Source organism: Salvelinus fontinalis, chromosome 29 (assembly GCF_029448725.1).
Source record: "Salvelinus fontinalis isolate EN_2023a chromosome 29, ASM2944872v1, whole genome shotgun sequence".
NCBI classification, from domain to species: domain Eukaryota; kingdom Metazoa; phylum Chordata; class Actinopteri; order Salmoniformes; family Salmonidae; genus Salvelinus; species Salvelinus fontinalis.
In genome coordinates, this window is record NC_074693.1 from 13,389,111 (window position 1) to 13,402,059 (window position 12,949).

At 40.4% G+C, this 12,949-nt stretch overlaps 1 protein-coding gene across 1 annotated transcript in view; it reads left to right on the plus strand.

The window, feature by feature from the left end:
- LOC129827456 (cationic amino acid transporter 2-like) overlaps positions 1-12,949 on the plus strand; it is a 33,015-nt gene that overhangs the window by 2,010 nt on the left and 18,056 nt on the right. Inside the window, exons 2-6 of the mRNA XM_055888331.1 lie at positions 885-1,090; positions 1,997-2,168; positions 4,498-4,699; positions 12,329-12,484; positions 12,593-12,758. Coding sequence (XP_055744306.1) covers positions 2,001-2,168; positions 4,498-4,699; positions 12,329-12,484; positions 12,593-12,758 — 692 coding nt within the window. The 5' untranslated portion in view covers positions 885-1,090; positions 1,997-2,000. The remainder of the gene's footprint in view (positions 1-884; positions 1,091-1,996; positions 2,169-4,497; positions 4,700-12,328; positions 12,485-12,592; positions 12,759-12,949) is intronic.

The window sequence follows — 12,949 nt, forward strand, 5'->3', positions numbered from 1 at the left end:
TTTCATAAAGGAATTAACATCCCATAATGCTTAGGGTCATGTATAACAATACTGGGCAGTCCATTATTTTGGCTACTCTGGCTATGCCCCCATAGGATGACAATGCCCCCATCCACAGGGCACTTGAGGTCACTGAACGGGTTGATGAGCATGAAAACGATGTAAACCCATATGCCATGGCAGTCTCAGTCACCAGATCTCAACCCAATTGAACACTTAAGGGGAGATTCTGGTGTGATCCTGAGACAGTTATCCACCATCAACAAAACACCAAATGATGGAATTTCTCATGGAAGAATTCGAGTTCCAGACACTTGTAGAATCTATGCATTGAATCTAAAGGTGCATTGAAGCTGTTCTGGCTCGTGGTGCCCCCAACACCTTATTAAAAAACTTTATGTTGGTGTTTCCTTTATTTTGGCAGTTACATGTACATCGTATGCTAAAACATTTTTGGAATTTGTATTATTATATACGAATACAAATTGCTCAGAGAAATAGATTTTGTTTAACAAGTCATATTTTTGTTTCTCAAAAAGGGTTCAAAATCGGTGGCGTTATTATCGCAAAGTGAGAAATTGAAAAAAAATGTTGACCCTACCTTTTTGAGAAAAACAAATATTTATAGTTAAACAAAATCTCTTTCTCTGACCAATTGTATTAGTATAAAATAAAATAATTTCCAAAATGTTTGGAGCATACAATATAGCTCAGTATTTGAATTATTTACATATTTTATACATTCATTTTTGCTCATCTTTAAACAGTGTGTCAATCATTTCATACCCCACTGTATATATTCTCCATCGAGATAGTGGCATTTAGCTCGCGGATCATTCTGTGGTTTATTCTTCCCCCTCTGTTTTTGTCCTCTCCAATGTAAGGAAGGAGGGAGCAGTGGCCCTACCGAACACCCAGTGGAGAGAGAGAGAGAGAGAGAGAGAGAGAGAGAGAGAGAGAGAGAGAGAGAGAGAGAGAGAGAGAGCGAGAGCGAGAGCGAGAGCGAGAGAGAGAGAGAGCTGAATGGAATGTCTCTGATTCTTAATGTTCCGTCTCAGAACACATAACAACATGGAACTTCTATCGTGAGGTGAGTACACATTCTATTGATTCACACACCTGTTATTAGATACTACATTCCTAATACATGTTTTTATATGACATATCTGTTTAGATAACATGTAACATTTACATGACATACTGTAAATATTTCCTTACATCCTTGACTCATTTAGTTTTATCCCATGGATAAAAGTTGTCAAGTTAAGTTTTGGCTAGAGTCATGAGTCATGTAGCAGGTTAGGGCGTAGTTATAGAGCCAGTGGGCATCAGGAGAAAAACGACAAGCAACAGAAATCTTCTGTCAGGCAGGTGATAAAGGAGGAGGCATAAAATAATTAAGTGATTGAAGGAAGGAATAATCAACACGATCAATTGTCTCTCCTATACACAGCACAGCTCTGTAGCAGGGAATCACTCACTAACAGATAAGCAGACAAACAAATCTTTATGTATTTCATATTTGGTAGATTAATGATAGTGATTTTGGGCCATTTTAAAAGAAGAATGCAAACTTGTCACTCAGTGGTGCTGAACTTTTGGAGTTAGCGAGCCTTGTGTAAGAATGTTACTGATAGGGACAATCCATAAAGTAGCTTATGGATTTTACCGTGGATTTACAAAGAGCACGGTTTGCATATAGAAGACTTCATGAAATACATGGAAACTGATCAAGGTTATTGATAATGTTTCTGATATTATACTGCTGATCTTTCAAACTGTGGTAAAGACAGACAGTTTTAAAGGTATTTTCTTCAATGTAACTTTTGAACTTATTAGAAAGTAATGTTCTTGAACATCATGTAGTCAGGAATGATTCGGTGTTAGGGGTGACCCCCCCCCCCCCACTGATCCCCTTTTCTCTCTCTACCTTCTCTCATTACATCCCCCCTCTCTTCCTCCCCCAACCCCTAACCCCTGACCCTGACCCTAGTAGAAGGATGACCTGCCACTCATTGAGCTCCTTTGTACGGAGCCTGTCCAGGAGAAAACCTCTGGAGCCCGAGGGAGAGGAGTCCACTTTCAACCGCTGTCTGACCACCCTGGACCTGGTGGCCCTAGGGGTGGGGAGTACCCTGGGGGCAGGGGTTTACGTTCTCTCTGGAGAGGTATGGATACAACTTCTTCTTAGTTAACTCATTTATTTTAACTTAACACTGTTGACTTCTTTGGCCCTGGGGGTGGGGATTACCTAGGGGGTGGGGAGTACCTAGGGGGTGGGGATTACCTAGGGGGCGGGGATTACCTAGGGGGCGGGGATTACCTAGGGGTGGGGATTACCTAGGGGGTGGGGATTACCTAGGGGGTGGGGAGTACCCTGGGGGTGGGGAGTACCCTGGGGGTGGGGAGTACCCAGGGGGTGGGGAGTACCTAGGGGGTGGGGATTACCTAGGGGGTGGGGATTACCTAGGGGGTGGGGAGTACCCTGGGGGTGGGGAGTACCTAGGGGGTGGGGAGTACCCTGGGGGTGGGGAGTACCTAGGGGGTGGGGAGTACCTAGGGGGTGATATATGGATACATATCTGATTGTTGCATTTATCCTTTTAAATTTTTTCACCTTTACCTGTCAACACTTTTTAACACTTTAACACTTAGCCATATGTAACACTTTAATGTAACATTTTAACGCAACAATTTAATGTAACGCTTTAATGTATTGCTTTAATGTAATGCTTTAATGTAACACTTTAATGTAACATTTTAACATAACAATTTAACGTAACACTTTATCGTAACACTTTAAGCTAACATTTTAATGTAACACTTTTACGTAACTATAAACTATAGTGAAGCATAATAATCATTCAGTTTGTGATAAAAACACCACATTTGGCAGATATGTAGATTCATTCAAGAGTGGGCAAAGCTGTCATCAAGGCAAAGAGTGGCTACTTTGAAGAATCTCAAATATAAAATATATTTTGAATTGTTTAACACTTTTTTTGGCTAATACATGATTCCGTATGTGTTATTTCATAGTTTTGATTTCTTCGCTATTATTCTACAATGTAGAAAATAGTAAAAATAAAGAAAAACCCCTGAATGAGTAGGTGTGTCCAAACTTTTGACTGGTACTGTGTACATATAACATATAGAGATTTCGATCCATCGTAGGTTTGACGCCTGGGGGGGGCGTGACATCCATCTTACAAGATAATGGTTGAATATATTTAAAGATGTACTCCAACTATTTTAGAACCTTATAAATACAGTAAGAACACTTAAGGGTTAAAAACAGTGTTTTTATTTAGACACAACTGCCAACTTTAAGGCGTAGGCCATTCCAGGAAGTTGGTGTGATGCTGCCCTCTGATGTCAAATTGTATTTGTCACAAGCGCCGAATACAACAGGTTTAGACCTTACAGGGAAATGCTTACAATCCTGGAACCAACAATACAGTTTTAAGAAAAACAAGTGTTAAGTAAAAAAATAGATAAGTAAAAAATTTGAAATAAAATGAACAAATAATTGAAGAACAGCAGTAAAATAACAATAGCGAGGCTATATACAGGGGGTAGCGGTAATGTGCGGGGGCACCGGTCGAGGTAATTGAGGTAATAGGTACAATACATATAGGTAGAGTTAAAGTGACTATGCATAGATGATAAACAGAGAATAGCAGCGTAAAAGGTTGTGATTTCATTTGTTTTTGAGAAACTTACCCCAACCAGTGATTCACTTCCTCATTCTCGCTGTGCAGTATGGGTGCTCTGAAAAAACATGAACAAATGCTCCAGAAATAACCAAATATGTAAAACGCTCTCAGTATAATGATGCAGGTCACCAAATGGTGTACACATTAAATTGTATATAATGCACAATGAGGATGAGGAAGTGAATTGCTGGTTGGGGTAAGTTAAAAAAATAAGTGAAATCGCAAAAACAGTGTCCGGACAGTTCTATAATATTTTAGGGAGTTTCCTGTCCTGCCCTGACCATAGTTTGCTTTGTATGTTTTATGTTTTGTTTGGTCAGGGTGGGATCTGAGTGGGCATTCTATGTTGTATGTCTGGTTTGTCTATTTCTATGTGTTTGGCCTGATATGGTTCTCAATCAGAGACAGGTGTTTTGCGTTGTCTCTGATTGGGAACCATATTTAGGTAGCCTGTTTTGTATTGTGGGTTGTGGGTTATTGTCTATGTGTAAGTTGCCTGTGTCTGCACTTGTTTATATTATAGCGTCACGTTCGTTTGTTGTTTTGTAAGTTTGTTTGAGTGTTCTTCGTTTTCGTTAAATAAATAGAGAAGAATGTATTCACTTCACGCTGCGCCTTGGTCCTCCTCTCTTTCACATTACGACCTACGTGACATTTCCCTAGCCACTGGGCTTCTGCATCTGTATTGCTTGCTCTTTAGGGTTTTGGCCGGGTATCTGGAAACTGCTGATATAAAAAGGGATTTATAAAATCAATTGAATTGATTATCCATATCTATTAGGTTGCTAGGACGTCGTCAGGTCCCAGCATCATCATATCCTTCTTCATCGCTGCCGTGGCCTCCATCTTTGCCGGCTTGTGCTACGCTGAGTTCGGGGCCCGCGTCCCCAAAACGGGGTCTGCGTATCTGTACAGCTATGTGACGGTGGGAGAGCTACTGGCATTTATTACCGGATGGAATCTGTTGCTGTCCTACGTCATAGGTAAGATACAACTGCATACTACTTCATTCTGCTTCAGGAGTTTTCCTAACTGTGATTTTGGGAGTGAACTATTCCTATCTGATCTACACTCACAGGCCAGTTTATTAGGTACGCCACCCCGTTCACGAAAATGGATCGCTCCTATAGACAGTCACGTGGCTGTGGCTTCCTATATAAAGCGCAGCAGACGGGCATCGAGGCATTCAGTTACTGATCGATTGAACGTTAGAATGGGCAAAACGTGTGACCTAAGCGACTTTGATAATGGTATGATCGTCGGTGCCAGGCGTGCCGGACTCAGTATCTCAGAAACAGCCGTCCTCCTGAGCTTTTCACACACGACAGTGTCTAGGGTTTACCAAGAATGACGCAACAGACACAAAACATCCAGTCAGAGGCAGTCCTGTGGGTGAAAATAGCTTGTTGATGAGAGAGGTCAAAGGAGAATGGCAAGAATCATGCAAGGATACAAAGTGAGAAATATAAAGATCCAGTCCAAATATAAAGATCCAGTCCATTTAAAGAATTGTAGACCCTTTACACTTCAGTGTTGTGATGCAAAAATTCTAGAAAAATGTATAGAATTTAAAAGGTTTTGTCGGACATTATTCATTCTAATCAGACAGTTTTTTTTTACATGGACGGCACATTGAAGATAATATAAGGCAGGTACTGGAAACAAAAAAGCAATATGAAAAATCTAGAAAACCAGTCCTGCTCTTCATAGCGGACTTTAAAAAGGCTTTTGATTAAGTACGACTGGAGTTTATATATAAATGCCTGGAACATTTACATTTTGGAGAATCTCTAATAAAATGGGTTAAAATCATGTGTAGTAACCTTGGTGTAAAAGAGTAAAGAATGGTTACTTCTCAGAAAGTTTTAAACTGTCAAGAGGAGTAAAACAAGGTTGTCCACTATCGGCATATGTATTTATTGTGGCCATCTAAATGTTAGCTGTTAAAATTAGATCCAACAATAATATTAAGGGATTAGAAATCTGTGGCTTATCAACAAAGGTGTCATTGTACGCTGATGATTCATGTTTTCTTTTAAATCCACAATTAGAATCCCTCCACGGCCTCATAAAGGATCTAGATACTTTTTCTAAGCTCTCTGGATTACAACCAAATTATGATCCGTGAACTATATTATGTATTGGATCACACGAAAATACTACTTTTACATTACCGTGTAGTTTACCAATAAAATGGTCTGATGGTGATGTGGACATACTCGGTATACATATCCTGAAAGAAAGAAACGATCTCACTACAATACATTTTAAGAAAAAGTTTGCAAAAATAGATAAGATCTTGCTACCATGGAAAGGAAAATACCTGTCCATTTGTGGAAAAATCACCCTGATGAACTCTTTAGTCATATCCCAGTTTACCCTGATTAACTCTTTAGTCATATCCCAGTTTACCCTGTTTAACTCTTTAGTCATATCCCAGTTTACCCTGATTAACTCTTTAGTCATATCCCAGTTTACCCTGATTAACTCTTTAGTCATATCCCAGTTTACCCTGATTAACTCTTTAGTCATATCCCAGTTTACCCTGATTAACTCTTTAGTCATATCCTAGTTTACCTATTGTCTTATGGTCTTGCTTACACCTAGCGACCTGCTTTTTAAATTATATGAGAAAAAAATATTGCACTTTATTTGGAACGGCCAGACAAAATTAAACGGGCCTAATTTATATAATGAATATGAATTCGGAGGGCAGAAATCATTAAATACTGAAGCATTAGACCTCTCACTTCAGTTATTTGAAAAGGAAATCATCCTCCAAATATCGCTATAAATATAAACTATAGAAAGTCGGTTGCAATTTCAGTTTAATCCACCAAAAAAGACAGAACAAATAATACAACAAATATTGTGGTTAAACTCAAATATATTAGGAGGCCTTTTGCCTTTTGATAGGCCGTCATTGTAAATAAGAATTTGTTCTCAACTAACTTGCCTAGTTAAATAATGGTTAAATTAAATAAAAAAACAATAAAAGGTATAATCTTTGTAAATGATATCATAAAGACCACTGGTGGAGTTATGTCATACATGCAGCTTGTCAGAGCTACTAGGAGTACTGGGTGGATGAAGTCAAGCGCAGAGAGCAGGTTTAAGGAACGTGGATTTATTTTCCAATACACAGGGAAAACGATCATGCCCTAAAACACACGGGCGCATGAAAAGATAAGTCCAAAAACACCGGACTAAACTGTTCCGAGAACATAACAAAATCCACTTCACAATCCAACACCAACATAACAGAAAACAAGCCCGCACAACAGCCAGCGGGCTACCTACCCTTAAATGGCCTACCCACCAAACTAAACTCAAAACAGGTGCACCCAATCAGCCCAAACTAACAGAAACAAAAAGAAAAGAATCGATGGCAGCTAGTAGGCCGGCGACGCCGAGCGCCGCCCGAACAAGAAGAGGCACCATCCTCGGCGGGATTCGTGACACAGCTAACTAAAAGATATGGAAATGTCTGCTCTACCCAAAATTACAACCAACTAATTGCAGCATTACCTCAAAGAATGGATGAGGAAAGTGGAAGGGGGAAAAGGTAAGGAACTTGTCTGTCGGCCCTGCGTTAAAGACCATCATTGGTTAAAGAGAATTGTGATAAATAAAAATATATACCAGTTTCATTTAAGGACCAAAAATTTGATAGCAGTACTGTAAGAAATTGTAGTAGATACTGGAAACTTGTTTTAACAACTTCTCAACACAAGCTATACTTGACACAACAGGCACCCATCCCCCTCTTTTTCCCCACACATGTTGTTCTCATCAGATAACAGCCACAGACCCACACACACACCCCTCCCCCATGAAAAGGCCCCTGCTAAAAACAAACCCACACACATCATATTCAAGGATGAGACTTTAAGACACAGGTGTCAAACTCATTCCACGGAGGGCCGAGTGTCTGCGGGTTTTCGCTCCTCCCTTGTACTTGATTGATGAATTAACATCACTAATTAGTTAGGAACTCCCCACACCTGGTTGTCTAGGGCTTTATTGAAAGGAAAAAACAAAAACCTGCAGACACTAGGCCCTCCGTGGAATGAGTTTGACACCCCTGCTTTAAGACAAAGAACCATGTTGAGAGCCAACGGAACGTCGACACCAGGCCCGAACAGGACTACCCACGACCCAGAGTGACCAATCAGAAGGCCAGACTACCAGATTCAACCTACTTCCATTTGCTGTATAATGAACTGTAAAATATGTTTAGGGTCTCTTTTTCTGATGCTTCGATACGAGCTGAACGAACAAGACCGTGCGGCACGCTTTGCCAGATATTTTTACCATTTAATAAACTGCCTTTAAATATAACATTATCCACCTTGTCCAGTGTCTCAACTTGATCTCAATTCTCCATTAACTGTTTTATCAACAGTACCATATAGATGGCAAAATAGTTGGGAAGAGATTTTTGACCTACCGATTCCACGGCACATGGTTTTATGAACTGATGCGCAAACTTCACATTTTTCAATTTAAATAATTATTCGGAATTCTTTCAGCCAACAGAATGTTAGTTATATGGGGGATACAATCTTCTCCGCTCTGCAGATTTTGCTGCGAAGAGGCAGAATAATTAGATCATTTGTTTTGGTAATGTCTATATGTAGCTTGTTTTTGGTCGCAGATTCAGAAATGGTTGAAGAATTGCAATATTTACCTGTAGCTAACTCTGCAGATAGCACTACTGGGTGATCTGAGAAGTCATAGTCAATCGATCAATAATATAATAATACTTTTAGCAGTAGTGTTTATTTTCAATTAACAATCTGTACAAAGAATGAGAATATGACTTTTGTGAAACATCACAGCACAGTTAAAAAAATATTTGGCAAATATAAATCCAATATGGATGATGTTAAGAGATAAATGTAAGGGGTTGAATGGAGCTGAAGGTTGGGACTAATAACAACTAATAACAAGATAACTAATGTAAAACATACTGTGTTCGTAAAAACGCATATAGGTTAAGAACTCTTTTGAAAGAGCACAGTTTGAAAGATATGATAAATATAAATCAAACCGGATCAGAAATAGATGGGAGAGGTTGAGTGTAGAGGAAGGACAGGAGTTAAAAACAAACCAAATAAAACTCTTGTAAAATAGACTGCATCCATAAAATGTATATAGTATGTATAAGCTCAAAATACAGGCCTACGTGTTGTTGTCCACTAGTTTACTCCAATTTGGGGAGGGGGGGTAGGGTTAGAGGGTAATAAAGGAAATATATATTTTTTAAGATATGTATATGTACAGTATGTATGTATGTATGTATGTATGTATGTATGTATGTATGTACTGTATGTTTCCCATGCCAATAAAGCCCTTAAATTGATTTGAATTGAGAGGCAGAGCGAGAAAGAGAGAGAGAGAGACAGAATTTGAACAGCAGTTTTTATTTATATTTTAATTTCACCTTTATTTAACCAGGTAGACTAGTTGAGAACAAGTTCTCATTTACAACTGCGACCTGGCCAAGATAAAGCAAAGCAGTGCGACACAAACAACAACACAGAGTTACATCTATGAGGTAGGATAAGGGAGGTAAGGCAATAAATAGGCCATAGTGGCGAAAAAAATACAATTTAGCAATTTAATCACTGGAGTGGTAGATGTGCAGAAGATGAATGTGCAAGTAGAGATACTGGGGTGCAAAGGAGCAACAAAAAATGGGGATGAGGTAGTTGGATGGTGTAACGATTGTTGTTGGAAGGATGGTCGGACCAAGATGCAGTGTGGGGTAGGTTAATAATTTTTTATTTATGATAACCGGCACAAAACAAGAAAGAGTAACAAACGAAACGTGCAGCTTTGTAGGGCTAAAAAGCAACAATACAAAAACAAGATCCCACACACAACAGGTGGAAAGGCTGCCTAAATATGATCCCCAATCAGAGACAACGACAGACAGCTGCCTCTGATTGGGAACCATACCAGGCCAACATAGAAATACAAAAACTAGAGTACCCACCCTAGTCACACCCTGACCTAACCAAAATAGAGAATAAAAAGGCTCTCTAAGGTCAGGGCCTGACAGATGGACTATTTACAGGTGCAGTGATCTGTGAGCTGCTCTGACAGCTGGTGCTTAAAGTTAGTGAGGGAGATATGAGTCTCCAGCTTCAGTGATTTGGGCACTGTGATAGACTGCAACCAATTTGCTCAGTAGAGTGTTGTAGGCTATTTTGTAAATTACATCGCCAAAGTCAAGAATCGGAAGGATAGTCAGTTTTACGAGGGTATTGTAAAGACCCTGGGTTTATAAGCGGGGATGTCGACAAACATATTGGCACAGTCGATAGCGCGCTGGACTTCGGGCTAGAAGGTCGATGGTTTGAGACCTGCTCCCTGCCTGTTTCATTACAGTGTGTTTGGCAGCATGAGTGAAGGATGCTTTTTTGCAAAATAGGAAGCCGATTCTAGATTTAATTTTGGATTGGAGATGCTTAATGTGAGTCTGGAAGGAGAGTTTACAGTCTAACCAGACACCTAGGTATTTGTAGTTGTCCGCATATTCTAGGTCAGAACCGTCCAGAGTAGTGATGTTGGACGGGTGGGCAGGTGCGGGCAGCGACCGGTTGAAGAGCATGCATTTAGTTTGACTTGCATTTAAGAGCAGTTGGAGGCCACGGAAGGAGAGTTGTATGGCATTAAAGCTCATCTGGAGTTTCAACCAGGAGGTGCTACTGTGCTCTTAAAAACAACGGCAGTTAAATTAACTGATAATTAAGAGTCTAGATAGTTGGAGTCATTTACCTAAGGTTAACCAATCACATTTATTGCCTAAACTTAACCAATCACATTCATATCTACCCCTCTAGGGCGCTCTCTGCGCTCTGGGTATGTACGATATGACACAATACAGTAAAATGATGATTCAAAATGAACTCTCTACTCTTATCGTAATCTTCTCAGGGATGTTTTTTTAAAACCTTTATTTAACTAGGCAAGTCAATTAAGAACAAATTCTTATTTTCAATGACGGCCTAGGAACACTGGGTTAAACTGCCTTGTTCAGGGGCAGAATGACAGATTTTGTACCTTGTCAGCTCGGGGATCCAACGCTCGAACCACTAGGCTACCTTCCGCCCCATCTGTATGACACTGCGTGATAAAACGATGAGTACTGATTGATGGATTTACAGTGGAGCACTTTACACATGTATCCGTATATGGGTTGAAGATGAAAAACGGCTCAATTGGAACGTAGTGGGCTGTGCTGCGCTGAACGTAGTGGGCTGTACTGCGCTGAACGTAGTGGGCTGTACTGCGCTGAACGTAGTGGGCTGTACTGCGCTGAACGTGGTGGGCCGTACTGCGCTGAACGTGGTGGGCCGTACTGCGCTGAACGTAGTGGGCCGTACTGCGCTGAACGTAGTGGGCCGTACTGCGCTGAACGTAGTGGGCCGTACTGCGCTGAACGTAGTGGGCCGTACTGCGCTGAACGTAGTGGGCCGTACTGCGCTGAACGTAGTGGGCCGTACTGCGCTGAACGTAGTGGGCTGTACTGCGCTGAATAAGGTTTTGACTGACATGCAACAAGACGTTTTCCCCCATTTCCTCCTGCTAATTGGGCAACTTTTGCAAAAAGAAAATCTGTCTGAGTTGAGGGAAATTCTGTAAATTAAAAGGATTTAATGAAAGATGAGACGTTGAGGATTATAATAAATACCGCTTTGACATCATTACACCCCTGAGTCCAAATGGGCACTTTTTAAATATCCTAAAACTCATGTCATATACAGTGTCAACATGTATGATCAATATGTTTATTGTTTGACATTGTGTCATACCCTGGAATGTTCTGAACCGCACCAAAATGATGATCTGTTTCTCTGAATTGCCTTGTGAAAGCAATCTAAGATCGTATTTTATAACTCAGCTAGTCATGTTGGCAAGAGAACAAGCTTTCAAATCATGCCCACCAGATTGCGATGTATAATGGGCAGTTTTTTGGACCTCATAAACAAGAACAGTAATTGTGTGATGACTGGGATGCAGGGTTGTGTTCCAACAAAACAACTACTCATCTGCCTGCTCTAGATACCCAATGGCAAAGCTACAGTAGGAGAGCTCTAAAAAAGCACCTTATAGTTAGTTGAAAACTATAATTACTTAGAAACTGTGGACATGCGTGGCCACTTGGAGACACCAGCTATTCCTCTCACTCAAACCCTTGTAATTTTCTTGTCTTATGTTGCACCTACCCCACATTTTCCAGGAATATTCTTATCATGTTACTGAATGTATCCAGACTATTTTCAGATTTCGTTGTCAACAAATGTGGCGAAAAGTACAGTAAATGTAAAATGCGCATTAAAATCAACAGTTTAATGTTTGGATTCAGTCTTGTGTCAGGTGAACTGTTGTGTCCCCTCACCTTTGGTCTAATAATTTTCATATCATCTCTAAACTGTTCCCTTTCAATTGCTACCATGGTTACGCATATGCTTTTCATGTGTCTTCTGTAAGAAACATTTTAATTTAGCCCTATCCATAAAGGCCAATTCCCACCAGTGTAAAGGGTTGATTGATCCATCTATTGTCACATGGCTAATCTCCTCTCGTCATTATCCTGTCAGGGACGTCCAGTGTGGCGAGGGCATGGAGCGGAACCTTTGATGACCTCATCGGCAACGTCATGGGGAATTTCTTTAAAGAAAACCTTTACATGGGCCTCCCGGGCCTCGCAGAATACCCAGACTTCTTTGCTGCTGGGCTCATTATGCTCCTGGCAGGTAAACTAAATCAGATTGATTGACTGATTTATTCACTGGTTCGTTAAACAACATAGAGACATTAAAACTGTCTGGTAATGATGTTTCACGTGTTTCTGTCCTGTGAAGGTCTGCTGGCCTTTGGTGTCCAGGAATCGGCAATAGTCAACAAGATCTTCACGGCCGTCAACATCCTGGTCCTTCTGTTTGTCATTGTAGCGGGCTTTGCCAAGGGAGACATCGGGAACTGGCACATCAGTCAGGAGGTGCTCATCAACGCTACAGCGGAATTTCAGTATGCAACCATGTTTGATTACAATACATGAGATATCCTTCATCATACCAAACTTGCTAGAAACTTTAGTGGTTGTTGAACACATTTCTACTGGCAAAAGTGTGTGAGCGTGTTTTAGCCGTGGTATTAGCAGGAAATATTAGCGTGAATTATTCAACAGAGGTTTCTGGGAAACCAGGGAAGATTGGGAA